At 37.2% G+C, this 26,597-nt stretch overlaps 1 protein-coding gene across 3 annotated transcripts in view; it reads right to left on the reverse strand.

Moving 5' to 3' along the window:
• Nucleotides 1–5,668: 5,668 nt before the first annotated feature.
• LOC129169699 (pre-B-cell leukemia transcription factor 1) overlaps nt 5,669–26,597 on the reverse strand; it is a 91,623-nt gene continuing 70,694 nt past the window's right edge. For 2 of the 3 annotated variants that reach the window (XM_054756348.1, XM_054756338.1), the window contains 6 exons: nt 21,616–21,806; nt 20,622–20,757; nt 19,809–19,968; nt 18,844–18,956; nt 13,105–13,194; nt 5,669–6,437 (listed from right to left, as the gene is read on the reverse strand). In XM_054756348.1, coding sequence (XP_054612323.1) covers nt 6,345–6,437; nt 13,105–13,194; nt 18,844–18,956; nt 19,809–19,968; nt 20,622–20,757; nt 21,616–21,806 — 783 coding nt within the window. In that variant the 3' untranslated portion in view covers nt 5,669–6,344. The remainder of the gene's footprint in view (nt 6,438–13,104; nt 13,195–18,843; nt 18,957–19,808; nt 19,969–20,621; nt 20,758–21,615; nt 21,807–26,597) is intronic. The other variant, XM_054756357.1, reaches the window with a different exon arrangement.

The following is a 26,597-nucleotide window of genomic DNA, read 5'->3' on the forward strand; positions in this document are numbered from 1 at the left end:
TTATGATTATTATGCTATTATTAGTGTGGCTGTTGTGAGATCATTTAAACCCGCGGTAAATGCTTGTTTCGACCATCACGTCTAGTGTTTGTCTACTCAACAATTACTGACACGTGCTGGCCAAACATTCACATTCTGAGCGAACATTTCATTGGAGCACTAGCGACATAGAAAATGGATGGATGGATGGTGCTGCAATGCTGCCTCTGTCCACCAGATGGAGCCAGAGGAGCCCAGAGGGAGGCTGACATGCTGCAATGAATGTTCCAATTAATGCATTGCTCAGCCTCAATGCATTGTGGGAGGGCTTTCAAAGAGTTGTGTTTTTCCCTTTTAAATTCATATTGGTGCATGTTTGTATATTTCTGAAGTACAACTTTTGAGTGTTAAGTTGCTGTGTGATTACTTTGATGTACTTTGTTAGATGACACCGTAAGTCAGACAGCGACAGTATATTGTTATACTGAGTTATATACACGCCAATCAATATTTTAAGACCAGTTGGAAAAATGCTAGAATTTGCATTTTGCACATTTGGATCTTAATGAGGTTTTAAGTAGAGCTACAATATGCAAAAACAAGAAGGGGGAGTGAGACAAAAATCATTTTGAAAAAGTAATTTATTGAAAACAACGATTAAACAGAAATAGGCTGTTTATCAGCTGATCAAAAGTTTAAGACCACAGGCTATAAAAGCCAAAATCTGCTAAAAATGTTCATTTTCTGTCAGGCATTCACACTGGCATGCCCTCCTCTTTTTGAACGTGGTCGGATTGGAATAAATGAATACCGTAACAACGTAAAGTAATATTGCTGCTATCGTTTCATAACATTTTACATTTTTTCTCATAAGAGCGGTGTTTTATCTTACAACGTTTTTCCCCGCAATATATGTGACTATGTACAATATGTATAGTATAATGTTTTCATAATACACTGTTCTTACTTTTCTCGTAAAATATAACTTCATGCTAATAATGTTTTTTTTCCCGCAGAAGTTAAAACAAGCTTTCTTATGATATTATGACTTTATGTAATATTACCTTGTTTGTGAAAAATAAAAATTTAAAGTAGCTCATGAGTTGAGTCCTGTATAATTACGTTTTTCCTGTAAAATGAAAAAATGACTTTTTGCTTGCAGTAAGTTATTTTTTGTATTTTTTATTCTTATATGACTAATGTTCATTTTTAGAATTCATTTTTATTATTAATATTACTATTTTTTTGTATTCTCTACCACTTCATGCTTATACATTTACAATGCTTTTCTGGTCATCTTCCAACATGAATTCTTGTCATTTGACAACTTTTTTCTTGTGTTGTCATTATTAATTATCATAATTAACTTCCTTTTCAATGTTTCCCTCATACTGCAGTACTTTGTTATAATGGGATATTGTAGAAAAAGCCCAAAATATTTACAGTTATATATTGTTACCCTCTTAAAATAATTGATGTTCTTTGTCATTTTTGCCCAAAAATGACATTGGTCATTATTTTAAGAGGGTGACAATGTGCATTTACATGTAGTGTGCATATACAGCACATATATACTGACATACACTTGTCAGTATAGTCAGCAGTCCAAAATATACAGTGTATCATTTTATTTAGCCGTGTAAAAGTATATGAAGATGTTTAGTTAGCGATGGATGCTACTGTGACACACACACACACACACACACCAAAGTGTGCGTTTGTGGTGAGCGATGGTGCACGCAGGTCAGAAGACGTTTTGGGACGAGGCCTTGTCACATTGTTTTTGATGGCCACACCGCCGTGGTGCGAGCAGGCGGGCTCGTCGGCCTCCTCCTGCCTCCCCGAGGGCGCAGTCCAGCAGTCTGGCTCTGGCATTTCACACTCACTCAGCAGTCAAGGCCTGTGAGCGTCTGCAGACTTCAGCGCCAACTGCTACCTTCTCCCCTCACCCCTTTCGCCAGCCCAATTATGAATATTCACTTGCGCTGAAAGTAATTCTGTCCGACACGCCAGCGACTGTCCTGCCGGATAATGTCAGCGCTCTTGTTGGGTGGGAGTATTTTAGGGGACAATCCGGCAAGGACGTAGACATTATTGTGGTGTGTTCATGTTACGATGCTGTCATTTCATTGTGTGTTTGTCAACAGGGTTATATGCTAAACTACCAAACTACCAAATTACCTTTTGCTGACATTCAGAGTCAAAAGGGTTGGGTATGTATGATTGTTTGGACTTGGTGGAGGTCCTGCACTCTAGTTTAAAGAAGTTAGGAGACAATCTGGTTAGACTGTTATTGTGCTTTACTTGTAGTATGTTTGCCAAGGAGTTTAGTGTATGTCTTCATTGGTGTTTCCCCCCAAAAAATCCATTTGGGGATATTTCATTTCATCTTAATTAAGGATGAAATTCAAGCATTTGCTGGATGTTGCTATCTATGCAGGTTCTTAACCCAAATCAGGATTGTTCTGCCTTGGTGGAGGTCTTGTACTCTAGTGAGTACTGCTGTAGTTATTAAAATAATAATAATGAAAAACTTTTTCATTATGTGACATTTGTAAAATATAAATTAATTAAAAAATATACAGTACAATACAATTATTGAAAAATTCTTTCCTCAGGAAAAAAGAATAAGGAATGATTTTGTTGAGATATTTTCTGATCCATTTGCTTATCCAATTTAGGATTACTTACTGTGCTTTAAAATAATAATAATCATACTAATAATATTAAAAATAAATACATAAAATGGTAAAACATTTAATTATTGAAACATCTCTATAAAAAAAAGTATTTATAATCAAATTAAAGAATTTAAAATGAAATTATTGAAAAATAATTAGGATTATTCTGCATTGGTGGAGGTCTGCATTCAACTAAGTAGGTTTTAAAATATGTTTGAAATAAAATAGTTACAAAATGGAAATATACAATTACATAGATTTTAAAAAATAAAATGAAATTAAAAAATGAAATAAAAATGACTTATTATAATTTATTTACTTTTCTTTTCTCTTACCTTTTTCAACTTGACTCGTGTGCTTAAAATAAAAAAAATAAATAAATAAAAAAGACAGCAAAAAATGCAAACTGAAATGCTAAAGGCAATGCCATGAGGCCAGACAGGAGTAATCCTAATTAAAGGAGGGAGATCAACTTTCCGAATACAAACTTGTCTTCTTTCTGAGTTAGCTTTTTAAGGCAGCGCAATAAAAAGACATGCTGGTGTCTGACAGCGTGCTGCTGTATCACATGGCATCTTTTTAATGTGTGGAGGACAATCCTTTTGAACAAAGCAAGTTAAGCACAACGGTGCACATAAACACATGAAAGCTGAACGTTCAGGAGCTAGTTACGAGCGTAGGTGAAGCAAAAAAAAAAAAAAAAAAAAAGGAATATCCTACATTAAGCATAAGCATATTCCAATAATAATAAACAATAATAAAGACTACAAAAACAGGTCACACAACATAAAAAGGGGTCTAGAAAGTAGGTTACAAGGTTAGAAAACACAACACATAGTCCGACGTAATGCCTCGTCCCTTTTTTAGTGCTGGATGGATGACATTACAATGTCATTACATCTTTTCATTCAGAAAGAAATCAGTCTGATAGTTAGAAGCAGACTATCAAATGTAGAAATCTATTTTGGTGCGAGGCTTACTAAAGCGGTGGCGCAAGAAGTGGACAGAGTTGAAGAAAAGAAGATATGTATACATATATATATATATATATATATATATATATATATATATATATATATGTGTGTGTGTATGTATGTTTTTGACTTTTTACATCAAAGTGTTCTCAGCAAATTGACTGTGTCACGGCGAGCATGTCCGCATGGAGCTGTGTTGTGGCTGTGTACAACTCTATTAACATAATGACTTCCCCGTTTAAATAGATTGTGGCTCGTGTCGTCAAACGCAAACCCAGTTAGAGATGTCCTTGACGAACTTTCTTTGCTGTTGTTTGGACTGAAATGCTGCGGCCTTTGGGGGTGAAAATGGTGACAAATATTTCACAGACAGGATGGATTTAATGTGATGATGGTACGATACGCTACTCCTTTGGCTACGTCAGGATTTTAGCATCATCAGAAACCTTGCGGAAGCAGACAACAGCTACAGTATGTTTGATCATGCTCCTGGACTCGATTTTGATGATAAAAAGATAATTGAAAAATATAATGTTACCAATTCATCAGTAATTTAGTGTAAACTTTTCTCAAAAGAGAAGTTCACATAAAAAGTCACACTAAAAAGTAAAAAATAGTGATACTCCCAGAAAAAAGGAAATTTCACAAGAATAAAGTTGTAATATTACAGGAGAAAAGTCTTAATATCATGGATTTAAGTTGCAATATTATTTAAAAAAAAGCCATTTCATCAGGTTGCAATATTTAGAGGAAAAAGTTGTAATTTTACATGAAAAAGCTTAAAAATAAACAAAAAGGGTCAAGTCATAATTTTATGAGCACAGACACAATTTCACAAAAAAAAGCTGTTATATTATGAGAAAAAAAGGCACCATTTTATGAGAGTCAAGTCATAATTTTACAAGAAAAAAGTAGTAATTTAGTCGTAATATTGAGATTTAAGTCGTAATATTACAAAAACGTCATTTAATGTAAATAAAGTTGCAATATTTAGAGGAATAATCTTTCGTTTTTGTGATATATGTGAACTTTTTTTGTATGAAACATCATAGTTTTACCATAAAATCGTAATTTTACAAAAAAAAGAGTGGTAATTTTATGCGAGTAAAGTGGTAATTTTACAAAAATAAAGTTGCAATATTCCAAAAAAAGTCAGCATTTCTCAAGTGGCAGTTTTTAACAAAAAAGTCATTTTATGAGAGTAAAATCGTAACTTTTACAACAATAAAAAAGTCATTTTATGAAGGTAAAGTCATAACATTATGAGAAAGAAGCCTGAATCTTATGATAAAAAGTTGTAATTTTAAGGGAAACAAGCATAATGTTGGATGAAAAAAGTTTTAATATTACAAGAAAAAAACTGTAATTTTACGAGAATAAACTAATGCCACGAATAAAGTCTGGGAATTTATGAGGAAAGTCATCATATGATGAGAACAATTCGGACTCATGAGGTGACAAGTTGTAATTTTAGCCATACAAGTCAACATTTTATGAGAAAAAAAAAGTTAAATATAAGGATTAAAAAATGTACCTTGAAAAATGCCATTTTTAAATGACTCCTTTTTTCTCTGAATATTCCAACTTTATTTTTTATCACATTGCAATTTTTTCTATTAATTGTGCAACTTTAATTGCTTTAAATTATGATCTTTTTCTAGTCATCTTACAGTCATTTTTATCTCTTTCAGTGCTGACGTAGAACAAGGAGGTTTGCAAAGGGGCATACGATTTTGACTTCATTTTTTCCGAAATTTTTCATGGGAAAAATATTTGGAATTATTTGAAGTTGTTCACAGTTTGAAATATATGCTAGTTTGCATTGCTGTTTGTATGTTGTCACAGCAATATGAAGGCATGCTTCCCAGTGGTTTTGTGTGCAGTGGAGACTTTTTCCTATGAAAAGTATGTTAGGTGGATCATCTCATGGAATTCTGCAGCCCGACTGTAAAAGCTAAGACAAGAACTGCAGCTCCTACCTGAACGGAGGGTGTCCCCCACCTTCATGAATGATGTCAGGCTTGTCCCATAACGTGATGACAAGTATTTCTTTATTGTTTTACAGATAGCATACTTCACAGGGGTTACCTTAGAGGTCAAAATGTCCCGACACAACTGGGGTAAAAGACGCCGGAGACACAGGGGAAGGATGGACATTTTTTTTTATCAAGCACACATTGTAAACAACTGAGCAATATTAGTCTAAAATGGCGTACCATAGGATAGAATAGGTGAGAGACAACAAAATGTAGAATAAGTAAGAAGATGTGCCTCTTGCTCCAAAGACGACTTTCATTTTTTACAAAACAAACCCCGGTCACTGACGCTGTTCTTCTTTTGAGTGGCTGAGAGGTAGAATGACCATTAAAACTTTGATTTATTTATTGGAACATTTGTCACTGGAAGTGGAAACAGGTGACCATAATAATAATAATAATAATAATAATAATGATAATAATAATTATCATAAGTAAGCCCAGCCCTCGGAATAGAACTCTGTACAAACCTCTCCACTGATTCTTTACAATTTCATTGTTTGTATCCCAAATGTCCAAAGGTTACAAGCAGAGGAAATACTATTTGCTTTTTCTCAATTCGGCTTTTTCGACAGTACCTCTGCGCACAGCGGCATTGTGAACTCCTTTGTTTAATACTGTGTAGGTCAGTTCTGGTTTTCCATACAAGGTTGACGGCGCACAGGTGGATGTATTCAGTTGGAGGTGTCCGAATGAACGCTTCCGGGTCCTTCCGTGGGTGATGTCACTGATGAAGGGGTCGGAGCATCTTGCCAGCCGCCATTTGTCTGGAAAACAAAACACACAGGAAATATTGTCATCTTTGCATTACTTTGTCAATGGATGCTAATATCCAAGTCACACTAGAGGTAGAATGAGCCAGAATGCTGTCGGAATGAAAATGTACTCCTGGATACTCAAAGGGCATTCTAGAAATTGTGACTGCCCTCCAAATAGTAGGGCCCGTTCTTGTGGCCCGCCCAAATGTTTTCAACACGCTAAAAATGTTCAAAGTGGTAAAATATCAAACGGCATTCGAGACGTAATCTAACTGCATTCTGACTGCATTTGAAATATTCTCACGGTAGTCCAACAGCATTCAGAACATTCTGATCACATTCGAAAAAAAATGCAGCCAGCTGCTGCTGAAACGTCACTATGAAGCGTCACCTTATTCACATCACTTACGCCAAAGAAAAATGGAGTCAAGTCAACTCCACCAGTGGCCGCCGGTGTGGAGGGTGCAAAGGTGAGCTTCTGAAACCCAAGAAACCGCCTGAAACATCACCACTGACACATCGCCAGTTCACGTCACGTCATGCCACCAAGGAAAAAAGGAGCCAAGCTCCGCCATCGTCTGTCGGCACATCATGTCATGCCGCCAAGAAGAAAAGGTTACAAATTTCAAATCCTCTCCCGAATGTGGCGCAAATTTCGAAACCTTTTCATTCCGGCAGCCAAAAGTCTTGGCATCATGAGGTATTACAAAAAGAGTAATGTCACGAAGATAAAGTTGCAATTTTCTGAGAAAAAAAAATATTATTACAAGTATTATTATTAGAAGTATTATGAGAAGAAAAAGTCATAATTTTAAAGTCATAACATGAGAAAAATAAATAAAAATTATGAGAAAAAAGATGTAATATTATAAGAAAAATGTTGTAATTTTACAAGAATTAAGTGATGAAACAAAATTACAGGCTTTATTACGTACATTGATGAGAAAAGTCACAATATCATGACAAAAAAGTTGGATGCATGAAGAAATAAGTTTCAAAGTAACAAAACATTTAAATATGAAAAAAATATAAGATGAAAAAATGTCTTGGTATTGTGCAAGATTGTAAAACATTGAAAATAAAAAGTGATAAAACAAGAACAGGGCCGCACGGTGGTCTAGTGGTTAGCACGTTGGCCAACACAGTAACAGCCTGGAGATCGGGAAGACCTGGGTTCGATTCTCCCTTGGGCATTTCTGTGTGGAGTTTGCATGTTCTCCCCGCGTGCACGTGGGTTTTCTCCGGGTACTCCGGCTTCCTCCCACATTCCCAAAAACATGCAGGTGAGGTTAATTGGTGACTCTAAATTGTCCATAGGTATGAATGTGAGTGTGAATGGTTGTTTGTCTATATGTGCCCTGCCATTGGCTGGCGAGGGGTGTAGGGTGTACCCCGCCTGTCGCCCGGGATAGGCTCCAGCATACCCCAGCGACCCTAATGAGGAGAAGCGGCATAGAAAATGGATGGAAAACAAGAACAAGTAGATCTCATTTCAAATGAAGAAAAGAAATGTCTTAATATTGCGGGCTTTATCTTACCAAAAAACAGAATTTTACAAGAAAAAGTCATGATTTTATGAGCCGAAAGTCATAATATTGATGGAAAAAAAAAATCACAATCTTCTAATACAAAAAGTTGAACATAACATCATAACATGATGAGAGAAAAGTCAGGAATGTTTGTAATTGTAATGTTACAAGAATAAAAGGTGTGCTTTTACAAGAATGAAGCAATATTACAAAAAAAGTTGGTAATGTTTGATGTAAGTTTGAGTAAAGTTGGAATGATAAGGAAACAAGTTGTAATTTTACAAGAAGAAAGTTGTAGTATTAATAAAAAAAATTGATTATTATGTAAAACGTTGAGGAATTGTGTAAGACTGTAACAAATTTAAAATAAACAAGTGATGAAACAAGAATAAATGTTTCAAATTTCACAAGAGTATAGCTGTTTTATTATTATTATGGGATATAAAATACGTTGTAATATTACAATGTATTATTTTTTTACAAGAATACAGTCGTAGTATGAAAAAAGTCGCAATTATGTTATAACCAAATGGTAGTATTAGGAAGTCATAACTTTGTGAGAAAAAAGATAATATATATAATAATATATATTAGAATATATCTAATAATATATGCAGTATTATAATATGAGAATAAAGTTGTAATATTGCAAAAAAAAACATGTATGAGTGAAATCATATTATGAGAAATAAATCCAAAAAGTGGGCTGCCCCCTGGATCCCGACAGCAGCACAGATTAGAAGCTTAGCATAATAAGAACAATAAAATAATGTAAATGATGCATTGTCAGGAGACACTGCATGTGAAGGCTGAAAAGCGAAAGCAAAACTGAAAGTATGAAAGTTGAAATGTAGAATGAATGTGGGAGTAGTTTGGAAGCTGAGGAGCTGCAGCTGGACTGAAATGCTGTTGAAATGTGCTGAAATGTAGAATGCTGTAAAAGTGTACAAATGCTGAAATGTAGACTGTATATAATGTCTTTATAAGATAAATAAACAGAATGTTAAACGTAATATTACATTATTAAACATGATGAACAATTAGGCAGGGATTAAACTCCCAACCTCCAGACTCCACCCACTGAGCTACAGTCATAGTAATATATGTTATAGACATTTTCAGGCGATGTTTCGCCATTATTGGGTGCCATTTAATTTGTCTAAACAGAAGAAATTGAACTGTTGGAAAGTAAGAATGCAGACTGAATGTTGAAATGTAAAGTCACGGAAAAAATGATGAGACCGCCCTTGTTTCTTCGGTTTCTTGTTCATTTTAATGCCTGATACAACTAAAGGTACCTTTGTTTGGACAAATATATCAATCACAACAAAAATAGCTCATAAGAGCTCATTTTGTTTGGCAGTACAATGCTATAGCTATTCATGTAAGAACTTAAGTGATTTTGGTTATTATCAACAAAACCATGGAAGGTATCAGCTCTTAAATTAAATTCTTAAGAGCTATATTTTCCATCATCATAATATTTGTCCAAACAAATGTACCTTTAGTTGTACCAGGCATTAAAATGGATCAATAAACTGAAGAAACAAGGGGGGCCAAATCATTTTTTGCATAACTGTATAAACCAATGGGGCATAGCTTCCTGGCTCAATGATCAGAATTTACTGTGTCCTCGGTTCAACCATCACCCCTAATTAGTCAACAGGTGGTGGGGACCAGATGACAGGGACTTCTGTCCAATATACAGAATATATATATATAAACTTATATAAAAAAAACAACACATAACATCATTAGTGTCTTGCAGCATGGAGACATAAAGACAATGTAGCATTAAATACATAAACAGTAACACTCCAGAATACACTCCATAATGGCTCGAGGAGATCAAATATGATGAAAAAATAGAATACGTGCACACAAGAGTGCTGCTAAATTAGAGTAAAAACACTCCAAAAATCCTTCATTAAAATATCACTGTCACTGGACATAATTTGAGAATGAAAGTAAAAAGCAGCAAAATGCACAGCATTCGTATAAAAAATACATTATTGACTCAAAGGTTGCCCAAGTTCCATTAGGGACATAAATTGCAATTTCAACGCTATTAAGCGAGAACGTGCTTTTTGACAGCCGCTTATTTTCCAAAGCCTGTTATTTAGAGTAAAGAGCGTCTGCCATGTCATTCCTAACCCAGCGGAAGGGAGGGGGACAAAACATTTGAAGCTTTCTTGGGAGAGGCGACGCCCACCAGCAATTTGCGGGGGAACGATTGTCATGGATGAAGGAGAAGCAGTGAAGAACAGACGGCGGACCGAAACATCATCAACACCATCCCAGGGCTAATTAGAAATAAATAAAAAACTAAAAGCATCTCCATTCAAAGCTCTGCCACTGTGTTTTCAATGGGATTACCATAAATATCTGCATAGTTGTTTGTTATTGTTTTTAAAATGATTACTCCATAATTAGAATGTTGGTTACCACGATCAATCTTTTCTAAATAAAAACAAAGAAAATAAAAGAAAAAACAGAAATAACACAACCACTGACACGCACACGCACATGACTCGAAGAATTTGTTGAGTGTTTGCAAAAGATAACTGATAAAATATGGAAATAATGCAAATAAAAGAAAGTAAAATAAAATAAAATGCAATAGATCGGGAAAATGTTACATAAAGTGGATCACAAACGTGGCTCACAAGACATTTAGATTTGATTATTATTATTTATTTGGTTTACCTTTTCTTCGTTTCCATATAAATAATGCATCGGCAATGCCTGTTTCTATGTAAAATCATTATTCCATAAGTGTAATATATAATACATGTATTTGTATTTATTAAAATATGGACACAGCATTTTGTCTACTTTTTTCCCAAATTGATGTATAAAATGACCATTACATTTCACAATATTGAAAATAAATAAAAATGCAATAATTTCCAAAAATCTAAATGATTTGAGCTCTGGATAGCAGAGATTTGTTTTAGATGTTTTGTTTTTTTTTTAACATTTTTAAAAGGTTTTTAAATGAATAATGTCTGATTTAAAAAAAAAAACATTACATTGCATAGGAACTCATGTTCAATCCTATTTTTGGTATGATACAACAACTGTCAAACAAGATCGCAATAAATGATATTAACATGAAATAAAATGAAATAAAAATGTAGAAAATGGAGGAAATCATTCAAATGCATCTTGTTTACTGGACATATTTTATTATTATTTTGAAATAAATAAAAGAACTCCAGCACATGCACGTTTTCTTTGGGCTCACAGAGCATCAAATGAACAAGGACATGATATGTCATCTCCAACTAACATCCTTGTTTGGATTTTAAAACTACCTTCAGGCTTTTTTCAAAAAGGTTGTATACTACGCTGTATAGCTTTTTAAGACGAATGACACACTTTGTTCTGTATGAACTCTAGCTTTTCATCCACATTTCAATACATCGCTAAGACCACAGCCCGTTAGCTTGAGGTTGAAATTTTTTTGATCTAAAAATGTCTACTTTTATTGGTATGATTTGTAAATAATAATGTGTGTGTGTGTGTGTGTGTGTGTGTGTGTGTGTGAGTGGGGGGGTAAAAGCAGAAGGACTCCTGTTGCACATGGCGGTGATCTCCACGCATGCATGTTGTTATTATAGCGCGCGAGGGCTTGTTGCAGCCTTGTCAGTGTGGCTGTTTGTGTAGATGAATGATCGGGCCAATGTGCTTGGACTGTTAGCCCAAAGCCCCGCTCCCTCTGTCCCTGCGACTGTCGTATTGATTCTGTTCAAGCCCGCGCAGCCTGTCGCTATGGATATACATGTTAACACACCGCCTCCAGTGTCGCCTGCACCGCCATACCCAGCCCAGCCCGGCCCAGCCCAGCCCAGTAACGAGACCTAGAAAAAGGCACCCTGACTTATTTGGTACTTACAGTAAGAACTACAATAAATACAAAATAAAATCCTACATATGCCCGAATTGTGTCAGGAGTCAAAAATAAGACCTCAGTTAATCATTTCTAGTGACCTATATCGAGGTCATGTAGAGGATCTTTGGCTAGCATTTTTGCAGTAGGTCCTCTAAAACAGCAGTCTTCCTGTCTTGAATGATGGAGAATCTTTGACCAGAGTTTTTGCAACAGGTCCTTAAAAACAGCACTCCTGTCTTATAGAAGATCGTTGACTAGCGTTCTTGCAGTAGGTTCTCAAAAACAGCAAAGCGCTCCTAGTATGTAGAGGATCTTTGAACAGTGTATTGATATGTTCCTGTCACATAGAGGATATTTGACATGTATTTTTTGCAGGAGATCCTCAAAAACAGCAGCGTGACCTAGTCTTATAGATGATCATGAGTACAAGTGACTTCCTTGCAGAAGTGCTCCAAAGCTGTCAAATTTTGAGGGTGTCTTTTGCCCAGAGCCTCCTTCAGGTCACCCTACATATTTTCATCTGGATTTAGGTCTGGACTCTGTCTGGGCCTTTCCAAAAACCAATTCATGAATATTATTTTCATGACTGCCTGGCTTGAAGACATTGCATGGCTATATTTCTGCATTGTGGGGCACACAGGGTGAACATTTAACACCCACTTGGGTAACCAATTAGTTTTCCTTGGCCAGAAAAGGGTGAAGATGTATGCATTATTCACTGAGGACTCAAGATAAATGCTGAAAAATGCTCAAAATGTGAACAGAATAAAAAAAAAACCCACTGGATTTGCATCAAAATTGAAAGGGTCAATCCTTCATACACTCCACAAACAACGGAACAAACGGAATCCTTGGCAGAGATAATCAACAACTGCGAAGCCACTTTTGGAGGTGAAGGTTATGTTTGGAGGTGGGGACTATGGTGCACAAGGCAGAAGAGCATTGTTGTCGTAGGATGACACCTGTGTCCTTGTTCCTGTCCACTGCAGGTGCCGTGCTAACACTAATATCTCCCGACAGACTCGGAGCGTATCCAGCCAATTCAGGCCGGTAGGTGCCTCATTGCCTGCCAGCCAGGGCACGGCCGGAGAGAGAAAGTGTGTGTGTGTGTGTGTGTGTGTGTGTGTGTGTGTGTGTGTGTGTGTGTGTGTGGGGGGGGGGGGGGGGGGGGGGGGGGGTCGGCTGGCTGGACAACAGCTAGACTGAGACAAAATACGGCAGCACGCAATCGTCACAATGCAGGCGTACTTACGTTGATGCCCTGTGGACTGTACATCTGGCTGGCGGCGAGGCTGTCACTGTATCCGCCGGTCTGGCTGATAACATGGCGAAGGGTATCCACCTGGAACAATGGAAGTGTGTGTGTCGTGAGGGGTGGGAGAGGGGGGAGGCGGAGGGGGCAGAGAAAAAGCTCAGGTCAAACAAAAGGTCCGGATAACAAAGACAGTCCGTGCATGAGAAAAGGTCAGTGTGATAGGAAAAGGGTACAGTAAACAGGAAAATGCTACAAACATAATCAGTGATTTGGCCGCGTGTACAGCCTTGATAACAAGTAAAAGGACATGATAATATAACATCTGGATGAGTCCATAGTCTACCTTTATGGGTAGACTATAGACCCATACTAAATATAAGACAGCCCTTAATATAAGACAAGACTGCCTTTTCCTCTCTTTTCATTTTTATTTTTTTTTTTAGAAAAATACAAAGTCAAAGACAAAAAAAGACAAAACAATTTTAAGCAACAACGCAACAACTGGTAGATCGCAAATAAAGATGTCATAGTTCTTTGATGAACGCTTCATTGACCACCATGATCTTAAGGTTAGCATCAAAGCTGGTCCTGGTGTTGTTTGTGAACTTGCCCAACTTAATTGTAAGCTCTGATTTTTGAGCTAGATTGACATGAATAGGCAGGAAGTAAAGCGCTAACTTGCTCGGAGAGAAGTCATTTGGCACCACAGGTTGGTTTGCGTCTATAATAACCTAGACCCGGAATGTAGCCCACAATAAAACAATGAAAACTCATAATCAAACTCATAAGTCATACAATTTTGAGTTTGACTGAAGATTTCTGGAAAAACACTGCATTCACCCAAATATAAAACAGTCCGAATATAAGACTGTGTTACCAAGCCATATTTTTGGAAAAATCAATTTTATTAGAGAAAATGTTTTCAATATTTGTCTGGTGACCAGTCCAAAGTGTACCCCACCCCTTGCCAAAAGGCAATTGGGATAGACTCCAGCATACCCGCGACCCTAGTGAGGACAAGTAGTATAGAAAATAGATGGATGGATAGATGTTTTCAATATCAGTAAAATAATAACTGCAAAAAATTACATACAGTCGTCCCTCGCTACATCGCGGTTCGAATATCGCTCCCTTGCTCTTTAAAAAATGAATTAATGAATAAATGATCACTGTTTCACAGTTGACTATTGTTAGTCAAAAAATATTGAAAGACACGTCATATGTAGTATTCTGGTCAGTACCAGGTGTCAGTAGTGTTACATTGATGAGACATTAACTGCATTAAGTCAGCCATGGATGAAGAGTCCGAGATGACATAGTGAAAAAAAGTTATCCTCCCTTTCCGTGTGGCAGTGGTACGTTTTTGGCTTCTTACAGTGTCCTTCTTACCCACTCACTTTTAAACCTATTCTTAAGTTCAGAATAAATAAATTGGAGGCCAACTAGGTAGCAGTAGCAGTTTAACAGTATTTTTAAAGGGGCAGCCATCTCTTATGTCACTTCAGAGATGCCGTAGCCTACGCATAAGCGGTGCGCAATGTGGTTTAAACAAAGATAGCAGTATTGTCGGGAGTGCACGTCTATGTATGGCACATTGTTAGACCGGCTGTGCTGCACATCAATCAAGTGACAAACATCATAGTGACGATAAAACATCCTTTTTTAATGCCATGCGATCGACCCACATTCTGTTCGAGATACTAAAAACAGTAAGGAACTTTCCCAATGCAAGAATGGTAAGTTATTATGTCTTATTATTGCTTATCATGTCTACTATATGAGGACATACAAATATAAAGGTGACTATAGGGGTGTTATGTAATGCCTACAGGGCTCTAATGATACCAAAACGTTTTTAGAAGGTTATAAAGAGTTTTTCTATGCTTTAACCACAACATTTTTCCATTTATTAATATTGATTCTTACTTCGCAGAAATTCACCTATTACGGGCTGGAGCCAATTAACTGCGAAAAATGAGGGACGACTGTATTTGTTTTTTGACTCTGCTTGATTGATGACAATTATCCTAAAATTACCATCCTCTATATTCTCTGTTGTTGACAACTTGCCCCACTTTCAGCCCCTTTGTATGAGCAGGTTCCTATGTTGCCAGGTCACTGTTTGTGTCAGTGACAGGACGAAATCCTCAGACTTGTTCAATTCATATCAGTATGAAGTTTTTTGCCGATAATAATATGGGCGTGCCAGTGATGACACGCTCCATTTAGCAACAAGCTTGCTAGCTCAGTATGTCCACAGTGTGAAGTTATTTCTAAGTTTTGTCTTTGGATTGAAATATGCAATTTGCAATGAAAGCACTGGTTATGCGAGGGAGGAGTAAGGCATCTTTCTTTAATACTTCTAATCAAATAGAGGGTCTCTGCAGGTTTCAACACACTACATTTAAGAGTTTTTAAAACTCTTTTAAGGCCATAATGAATACAATTTAAAACCCATTCCATGTCCATACTGGCAAAAATGTACAAACGAAGGAAATGAACATGAAAGAAAATCGTCTGGCTTACTGGTTCTGTCTAAATTTCTGTCCGGAAATTTAGTGGTAGACATTATCAATATATTGGATATCGGTAAGAGAACCAATATCGAGCATCTCTCTTATTTAGTTGTGAAAGTTTGACTGGAAAACTGCCATTTTCGTGTTCTGGGAGGTACTTTGCAGCTTTTGGTGGAGCTGTCAGCCAGGTTATGCTTGAAAAAGCACACCTGCCATTTGGGTTTCACTACAAATTACTCTACTCAAGGCTCATTTAGTCACACTTTTTCTTTTTTTTAATCCTCCTACCTTTCGCGGAATTGCATGGAGCAGTTCTGACATGGTCGTAAAAATAATCCATTAGGAGAAATGTGAGGTTCCAACCCCGAAGACCACTTTACCTCCTTTAAGAGTTGTCTCATTTGCATATTCATGAATGACCTCAAGCATTTCTAGAGCTAAATAGAGAAGGGGTGTGTGTGTTGGATGGGTTGAGGAATGATGCCAAAAGCGCTGAGAGAATCACCACGGGTGGTGTTTCCTCAACCGGCGGTGACGACCTGTAACACCCCGAGAACGGTGGTCATCTCCATCCACTGGGGCAAGGTCGGAGCGGCGCGGTGCACCAGTGGCTATGCGAAGCCGTGTCACGGGGTGCTGACAAGCATTGCAACACTTCCAAAAACTGTCCGCCGTCGTCTTCTCAACTGTGCCTTGACAATGGTTGCAACATTAACTGAAAGCTTGAGGCTTAATGTGACCTCTGTGTCTTGGTGGAGGTCAAGATATTGTGTTGTTCTCCATGAAAGTTTGTGAAAGGAAAAGAAGAACTGATGAAGTTGGTGCGGATTTATGAATTTTCTTGCCAGCTATCTTACTTAATAAAGTGATTTTTTTTAAAGGAAAAATACATCTCTAACATTCTACACCATTTTTCCATGAAATCACAAGACGTCAGCGTACCTCAGGTACCATCGGTTCAGCGGCAGTGGTGTGCAAGGTAATAATAATGGAATTTTAAAGTAACTAGTTATGTAACAATATTACTCTCTGCATTCTGCATTAGTTTTGACTTACTTTCATTTAATCTAAATTAGGGGTCACCAACGTTTTTCCTTGTGAGAGCTACTTTTACAAAATGAAAATGGCCAAGAGCTACTCATTTTTTTACAACATTTATTTTCAGAGCTTATTTTAAATCCAAACAAATTGAATATGCTTGTTTTACCAGAACATTAACAAAATGCTGGTGTCCACAACTCACATTTTGTATTTCAGAATGCATTTCTTTCTACTGTTCTTTCATTATTAACTGAAAACCTGAATGAAAAGCAGGCTTGCGGGAACCTCATGTGGTCGTGGGGGGCTACCTGGTGCCCGCGGGCACCACTTTGGTGACCCCTGATCTAAATGATAGCATTTAACTTCAATACACTGATGGCCTTGAGCAAGACAACAATATCCAAAACAACAGATTACAAATAATACTAATCATAATAGGCCTACTTTCACCATAAAATCAAACGATAGTAACAGCTCTATTGATGGCTGTCTACCAGAAGATGACCAAACAGTCTTATGTCTGGCCAATAAACTAAACACAAACTATAGATAACATGTATTTGCCAAGCAATAACATGTATGCACAGAATGATGTCACAGAGGTGCTGCTACAGCAGGAAGGTGGGACTTATCATAAACCAAAGCCACAGCAAGAGGAGTAGTATGTGCTTGACTGAATTAATAGAAACATGTATTTATTATGATTCTTTTTTCATTAAAAAATAATTTTAATGTGGATAACTTATTTTTGCACTTACATGACAAATATGTTGGAATAGTAGGATGATCAAAAAACTCAACAGAGTCATATTAGGTTTTTAACTGTTTTGTTATGGTTATGATTGTCGATGGAAATTCTCATCACATTTCCTCCCTCGCAAAATTTGAAAATGAGTAGGATGAAGCAGAGTTTATTCAATCCGACGCCTTCTCCATGTCTCAGCAATTACTCATAGTGTGTGTAGAATTTTCACTTCCTTCGTTTAAAATGTGACCATTTTCTAATCAGGAGAGCGGAAAAAAAAGAGAATATGTAAGAATTGACAGATTGTTCATAAAAAAATAAAATAATAATTAAATATATATATATATATATATATATATATATATATATATATATATATATAAATAAGTAAATAGTAATAATAATAACTACAATAACTACTATAATTATAACTACATATAATTAATAACATGAAAATACCAAAATAATAATTACATAAATACATAAATTGTTTTTCTTCTTAATATTGTAGTTCTGCTTACACTTGCAAACAAAGTTTTCACAAATAAAGTTCATAATGCTACTTAAAACATTGCTTTGCATTGCTGATAATTTCAATTATTTCTAAAAGCAAAACCCAAGTGGTTTCACTGTACAGTCATCCCTCGTTTATCACGGTTGATTGGTTCCAGAACCGACCATGATAAGTGACTTTCCGCACAGTAGGATTCCTTATTTATAAATAAAATATTTTCGTAGTTAAAGCATGCAAAACCTGTTTACAATTTTCTAAATATTTTTTTTACATTATTAGAGCCCTCTCGATATAAAATAACACCTCTACAGTCACCTTCACACTGGTATTACCCAACATCGTAGACATAAAAGACAGAAGATAAGCCATTTAAGACATAAATAAGATAATACAGACTCACACATGTGAGCATTGGGAGTCACATTATACTTCCTGCAATTCCTGCGGTGGTTATTGTCTCAGCAATGTAACTTTACTGACACCTAGTGACCAATGTAGAATACTACTTATCAACAACATGTACTTGAATTCGTCTTCTGAATGCCTTATATTTGTATTTCAGTTCTTTTAGGCATTTTTATGCTTGAAAATGCTGAATTTAGGCCGGAAATATGTAATATTTGCTTAAATATGCATATTTTTTGAGTAATAATAGGCTGTAGTCATCCATGAAACAGCACTGATTTATTATTTCATATATTTTAAAAAACCTCGATAGAGTCCAGCTGCGAATTTTGAAATGCCAAGTGGCGCGGAACAACTGTAATGCATAATAAAAACAGAATTATGTGAAGAAGGTTGAAGGATGGTCAGTTCGATCCAGATGAGTATTGTTTGTCTTTTTCTTTGTGGAGGTCTGCGCTTTCTACATGAAGTTTTACATAGCATCTTGTAAACCTGTCCCACAGAGAGGTGCCTACCTGGGATTGTATGTTGGCCCCAACCTGCCCCCCTTGGTACGAGTCCCCATTGAGGGACTGAACACTCATGAACAAGTCTCCGGAGTTTGACATGTTAAAGGAGCCGGCAGAACCTGAGAGTACACAGAAGAGGCAGAGGAGGACAAAAGGCAGAAGAAGAAGAGGGACAGAGAAAAGGAGTTAAAAAAAGAGATCATGCATGAGTAAAAGTGTGTTAAGTGGGTTAGTTTCAGAGGTCAGGTCCACATTACAACATCAATGAAGCATAAGTCAAGAGACAGATAATCATCTTAAAATGGGTTAAGTCCAGTTAAAAGTAGCCTCATGGATTCTATCACTGTTTGTCATCCACGCTGCTACTATTTCATTAAGGGAGCAATAATTGATCTGCAGGAAGACCCAAAGAATCACGTCGAGCCTTTAATGGACCCCAGCTCCCCAGATGTAAAGAGACCATCATGGCATAACTTGATTTCAACACCCGGTCCTAATCCAATACAGTTGCCAAAGTCTCTATATGACAAAAGACTCCGCTTGCCCTTTCAGCAGCTTAATGGCATGCACAAGGTCAACCGGACAAGAGGCAGGAAAAATTAAGAGCAAAAGGGTCAATAAGAGAGAGAGAGAAAATGAGTGTCAGATGGCAGGCGGAAAAAAAAAAAGAAAGGCAGGGAAGCCATACGCGCCTACTGCGTTAGTTCAGGAAAAATAGAAGCAAAGGCCAGAGGATGACTTCTTGCTTAAAGAGCTTAAGTAAACATCTGTACTGTTGGGATGTGAAAGAAAGAGTGTGTTCACACTTGTTTACTTCAGTTTTGTTTACTTCTAACAAAACCAGCAAAGAAGATTTTTGTAAACTCTACTCACATTTTTGGTCAGGACCAGAGTACCGAACCACAAGTGTGAACGCAACCAAAAACACACATCTTTGCTGACTCTTCAAAATAGCCACAGTGATTCTTCACCTGCCGAATTGGGAGTGGAGGGGGAGTTGGCCTGGCTGCCGTGTGCGGACACACTGGTGGCATTGACAGCAGTCCTTGCCGCGTACATGTTGGCCTCCTCCTGGAACTTGCCAATGTTTTTCTTGTAGCGGATTCTCTTGTTGCCAAACCAGTTTGAGACCTTAACAAGACACAGAGGTCGGGTTACAATGGAGCTTTGGAAAATCTATACTATTAATTGACATCACATAAGGATCAATGTTGGTTCCAATCATTTTGACATGGTAAAAAAAAGTGCCGTCTTGTTTACCTAGAAAACAGTCTGAAAAGACAGGTGGTCTTATATTCGGGGTGTTGTGAGATTTCTACATGCAAGCCAACAAGTGGCGTCAAATGACCTCTTCTCCCCAAACTAGTCAGAGATTTTCTTCCTGTCACTCACTTAGCAAACAACAGAGGAAATGGTAATTTTAAGATAATGGTGATGAATGAAGCTGTCATCAAACATATGTCTGAACAGATAAGATGTAAAAAATGTAATTAATTAATCAACTATAAAGAATTAACTACCGTAATATATATTTTTTAAAAGATACATTTTGTCTTTTTTGGGGGTCTTAAAAAACACCAAAAAGGTCTTGAAAAAGAGGGGTGGTTTTACAGTCATGCATTACATGACATATGTGTTTTATATTATATATATATATATATATATATATATATATATATATATATATATATATATATATATATATGTATATATATATATATATGTATATATATATATATATATATATATATATATATATATAACAATTTGTTGTCAATGGTTACCTGTGACACTGTGATGCTGCATTTCTTGGCCAGCTCTTCTTTGGCCTCCTCGCTCGGATAAGGGTTACTGAGATGGGAGTAAAAGTACTCGTTTAGAATCTCTGTCGCCTGTTTGTTGAAGTTCCTCCTCTTTCGCCTGGGGCAGAAAAAAAAAAGGATTAATATTCTTCATTTGGTCAACACTGTCAAGTATTTATAGCTCCAGTGCTCCCGCTTCAGTTAGAAAGTGTAATTTATTAAGAAAACACAAGTGAATAAAAATGTTACAGTAAAAAAGATCATATACAGTACAATGCGGCTACCATGAACAAATTACAATTCAAAGATTAAAATAAGAGAGTAGGGGTTGCTACAGTATAGCAACTACTGAAAGCCAGTATGCTGTCAACATGACTTTAGCTATTCATTTTGTTTTTCATTTAAAAAGTAAAATAAAAAAAACATAGTTATTGTATAATATAATAATTTGAAAATAAAAACCACTATAGAGTGGTACCTTGGTTAAAGTCTGCCCCGGTTAGCATGTTTTTCGGTTAACATCCAAAATTTCTGCTAAAAGTTTCCCTTGGCCCGCGTTTGCCCACTTGGCTAGTGTGCAATTTGGGCATGTAACAAACTGTTGTATTTGTGCTTGGTTTGTTTACGCAGCCATCTTGCATCAGGCCCCAAGTCAAAGTTTCGCAATACTCACTTCACCCTTAGCTACCTAAATTATAAAGTAAATTATGATTTGCCATAATGAATTCATTATTAATAAAAATGACAGTATTATAACATTTTAAAAGGTCCAGAGATAACATTTTTACACAATGTACTTCAATGTCCTCCAAAGGGCTAAGATCCAATTAGTTTTAGTGCTCCAGATGAAAGCTAAACACACTATTCATTGCCTGACTGAACAAATTACATTCTAAAATGAGATTTTAGTAAAAACAGGCCCCTCAGCAGCGAAATACATGAAACAAGACAGAAAGGTCACACGGCCAAAGCAGACCTGGCGTCGAGGAAGCGCGAGCGCAGGATCATGACGGCCTCGCAGGTGCTCTGCTTTAGCTGCATCTGGATGGAGCTGAACTTGCGGTGGATGATGCTGACCATGCGCTCAATCTCTTTGGGAGAGATGGGTCGTGTTCGAGACTGCTCCCTCAGCAGGTTCATCACATGGGTGGTGAACTCGTTGCACGCCTGGTGGAACGAGATGGGAAAAAATTCAGAACAAAAGCAGGAAATTGGATTCTGAAGGGTCACCCACCAAACGCCAGCAGGCAATGCCTCAAACAACAGGTGGCCAATACTAAATAATTTATAAATAAATAATAGTTTGCCTTCATAAGCCTGAATGTTATCATGTTGTCAATAACCACTGATCACTGACATTGTGAAAGCTGAACATAAAGGAAGCACGACAGCCATGAACTCAGGAGGCACTTTATTAACAAACAACTTCATCTTGCCGTCACACATTACAGCTCAAACAGTTCAAAGACCAACAACACACTTCCGGCCGCCACAATAAAAGCTCTCCACGTTTTATCCTGTCGCACTGCACTGAACAAAATAAAAAAAATAGCTTCCAACAGCATCAAATTAAAAGCACAAAATACAGACTGACCATTGGTACGAGCCTGGTGTTTGTTTTCCAGAGAGAGTGTTATCACGTTGTTGTTTGATGTGTGGGTGACAGGAAGTGTATAAATTAGCTTGACACCCAACAGATACGAACACTAGCAGTCAGCATAATAACAAAATAATAACGTCATCAAACCACACCTTTATGCATTCAAGAACAATAATGAGGTGAAAGAAGAATGGGAAAAGTGTATTTGTGGCAGCATTTGACAAAGTTATATGCTTTCCCTTGGAGCACACAACTATGGTGCGTTAAAGGACCGCCGAACAATGTGGGAATAAACATAATGACATAAACATGCAAAAACTGTAAGATTTCTAACGTTTTTTTTTTTTTTAATAAAATAATAGCCCTTATTTCCAAAATTGATATGTATTTACATAAAAATCGATGCAAAATTATTATTTTTTAAAGGAAAACTGCACTTCTTTTTGGAATTTTGCCCATCACCCACAATCTTTATGTGAAACATGAACACATATTTCTTTCCCTTCTCTGTGCGTTCTAAAGACGAGTTAGCATGAGGGAGCTAACAATGGAAGTCATGGAACCCACATATTTCGACAATAAAGCCCTCTATAAAAACTCTAACAACGTTTTATTGTTTTATACTGTACATGTATATCAAAACCGTCCTTTGGTGGAGATATTACCATCATACAGTATGGCAATGTTACATCAACATGAGATGTAACAATAAAGTTACATAACATCACATCACATGTATCACTTGCACAATTCAATGTCTGAAAAGAAGTAGGAAGAAGCAGATCTTATTTAATCCAACCTCTTCTATTCAATCGGCATCCAAAACATGATGCATAACGGCACACGAACGTGGCGTTGGGAGTAGTACGGTGTCTGCTTGCGAATATGAAAACGACGTCTTTGTGACAAGTGAGGAGGAATGTAAAGCGACAGGAGGCTTTCAGTGCCGTTCACGTTCAAGAGGTTTAAAAGTGAGTCTCTCCATTCTCCGTCGAGCTCCTTCGCCTTCCCTTCCTGTCTGAATCAGTCACTGCTTAAGACTGCAAGGTGTCTGCTGCTTGTCAACACCGGGGTTACGTCAGTCAAAATGACGCACCGAAGCAGCCGTTTTGCTTGCGCGCATGCACACACACACACACACACGAGCGCATCAGACACTACTCAGTCATATGTGTGAGTGGGCGCGGTGGAAGCAGGTAGTGTGGTGACACACACAAAGGCTCAGGTGTATATTGAGTGTGACAGTCGGCGATGACTTGCCGTCCTCCAGAGAAGATGACAAAGCCGCAACAGCGCTTTGACTTTCTCCGGGAAATGACGAGACGTTGGGAGTCTTTGGAGAAGAGCGGCGGTGTGACTGATGTAATGGCTGCTCGCAAAACCCCCCCCCAACGTCCCTGAAAATCTCGGCTTGCTGCAAAGTGGCCTAAAAAAAACCCCAATGGAATTTATACATTGGACCAAGACAGAATAGATTGTCATCAACATAAAGACATATATCTTCTAAAAGGGTGGCAATTTGCCAAAAGATGCACCCCTACAGTGTTGCCCGTGCACGAGTGCTCGTAACACGGTGGCACTCTTATTAAAACCTAATATTTTACCGTATTAAGACAGATTGACTTGAAATTTGGTATAAAGCTTCAGGGGGCTGGTAAGCACATGTGTGTAAAATTTGAGCAAGAGTGGTAGAAAAACATGTCTGCCATCAAGCAAAATGTCTTTACGATTAGCAACTAATCAGCCATAAGTCATTGAGCACTTATCTAATCATTGGAAAACTTTCTCATGACAAAACAATCTCATTAGATTGTGCAGGTGTGTACATAAAAAGGCTCAGTTTGCTGAATCCCCTCTCTGAGAGAGGAGGTCAAGGGGGCGGCTAAACTCTGACCTCTGCCCCGACACAATCGACTCTTGGCAGCTGCTTTGACCCCTTGTATTGAAAATCAAAGCTACACTATTGGTTTCATTTTCTCAGGAGGAGTTTGAGGAGCAGGTGAATATAATTAAATAATAATAATAATACTAATAATGAATGGGGAGCTTTTCCGCCATCGGGATGAACCAATTATACTTGAATACCACTGCTAGTCTACGACTAATGGCTAGATGTAATATTCCATCCAAAATTCTCGACTATTAATCGACTTTTAATCATTGCCGTTATATAGATTTTTTTATGTTATTTTACCAGGACGAGAGTATGTAAATAATTGTCCTTTTGTGTTATATTGTGCAGAATAAGTTGTGTCATTGTACTATAAAGTTACATAGTACAGAAAAAGTTTGCCTACATTTTTGCACATGACTGTAAATGAGAGGGGGGGGGTACAAAATGAATGCTGACCCACCATCCACCAGTTCAAGTTCCAGCCAAGTGTTTCCAGAGAGATGATTACATAGCTGTTTGACGTGTGTGGTAAAAGGCAGTGTGCTAGCATGAATTAACTTGACACAAATGTGCTCATTAGCACTCAATAAGTCATCAAAACTTACCTTTATGCATTCCCACATAGTATCAGCATTTGACACCAAATATGAGGTGAAAGAAAAATGGTAAAAATACAGTAGTAGTCTATCTGTGCGGCATGAGATAAAGTTAGCACACACACAATGGACATGCGTCATGTGAGACGGATGTAACAGAGAATCCGGCCACTTTTCAAAATAAAACATAAAAAACAGGAAATAATGGAAATAATTTTTTCTTTCTGTGCGGCCTGGTACCAAATGGCCCAAATGGTTGGGGACCACTGCTTTATAAGACATGCTGGTAGGGCTGCAGCTATCGCATATTTAAGCAATCGAGTATTCTATTGAATTTTTTTCGATTAATCGAGTAATCGGAAAAAACATATTTTTGCTTGGTTAAAGAGAAATTAATAAATATACTAAATAATGAACAACTAATTGGTTTAATTTTTTAAATAATCACTCATTTTATTTCTTAAATTCACATTGTGCATAGGAACAAACTGTATTTTCTTGGGTCTGGACTACATGATGGTGCTTTTGTAGATGAATTTATCCATCCCAGACTGAAACTACTTACTGGAAAAGGAGATAAATAATAATTACTTTACTAAGACATTACTAAGACTAAGTGACATATTACATTATGTTGATGGCTGTACATTTCTAAATCAAAAACTTAGACAGGCTGACTAGAAATAAGACAAATGTTCTTTATAAGATACAGAGATTTAGTAGTGTTAGTAAAGTGAAGACAACTTCTATAATGGGTATAATTGCAACAACAACAACAACAACAATGGGTATAATTGTCAAACAACAGAACCCATCATTGAATCGGAATGATGGTTTGAGGTTTAATTTGGACCCTGTGTTCAGCAGGTTACTGAGACCAAAACCCACAGCTCTTAGTCTTGCAAATGAGGTGAAGCCAGGGCCGAGCCAGAACAATAGATGCTAACGAGCCAGTATCAGAGTCGTTCATACCCAACTCGGGGAGCGACACTTCCCTTTTATCGGAGGTGCTAATGGCAGGAGAGGATTAAACCACTACTCCGCCCAGGCTTAGTGTAAGGAACCAATAGGAGGAGGGTGTTGGCACACCAATTCCGCCCACTTTTACTGTATTTAAGGCCTAGGCTACCAGCACTTATTAGTTTGCTGACAAAGCTCTTCGGATGAGGAGCGAAACGTCCGACACCTTCTTCACAGAAGTACAGATGACGTCTCAAGAAGCCTTTCCCTCGTTCTATAATGGAACACATTACTCTCAACTAAGTGAGTGAGACACCCACTTCCTTGTTCCATTAGTGTATTGTCTGCTAGAAATGAGAAGCTACTGATTAGTGAGCTAAAATGTTTTATTTTCCATCTTCTTAACTCACAGTGCTGTGTTTTTGCAGATGAAATAAACCCTCTATGAAGTCATGTTACCATCATAATAGACTGCCAGAAATTCGACAGTAGTCATAATTCAGAGAAAGCTAGCCCTCCACACGACTAACGTTATGTTAGTAAAGTACATAACCTTAGTCTTCCTGATTTGCGCTACGTTAATTTTACCTTGTCTTGGGTCTTCCGCTCCATTCGGGAGGAGATGATGCAACATGTGGTATGTAAGTGCCGCGTTACGGATACACGTCACGGTGTTCAACTAGCTGTTTAGCCACATTTTTTTTTAAACATTTTGTTTTCCTTCTCTTTTGTTGCCTTGTCACTTTCTCTCGTCTCTTCAATTAGGGCCCAAAGAAATTAGTTTTGTTCCCTAATTCTGTATCATTTTTTCCTAAATTCCGTCTGTTTAAATTCTGTTTTTTTCTTTTTACACTTATTTTATCACCATAGATTGTGTGTTTACCTGTGTCAGTGAATAAAATGAATGC

The sequence above is a fragment of the Dunckerocampus dactyliophorus genome, chromosome 2 (assembly GCF_027744805.1).
Source record: "Dunckerocampus dactyliophorus isolate RoL2022-P2 chromosome 2, RoL_Ddac_1.1, whole genome shotgun sequence".
Classification (NCBI taxonomy): Eukaryota; Metazoa; Chordata; class Actinopteri; order Syngnathiformes; family Syngnathidae; genus Dunckerocampus; species Dunckerocampus dactyliophorus.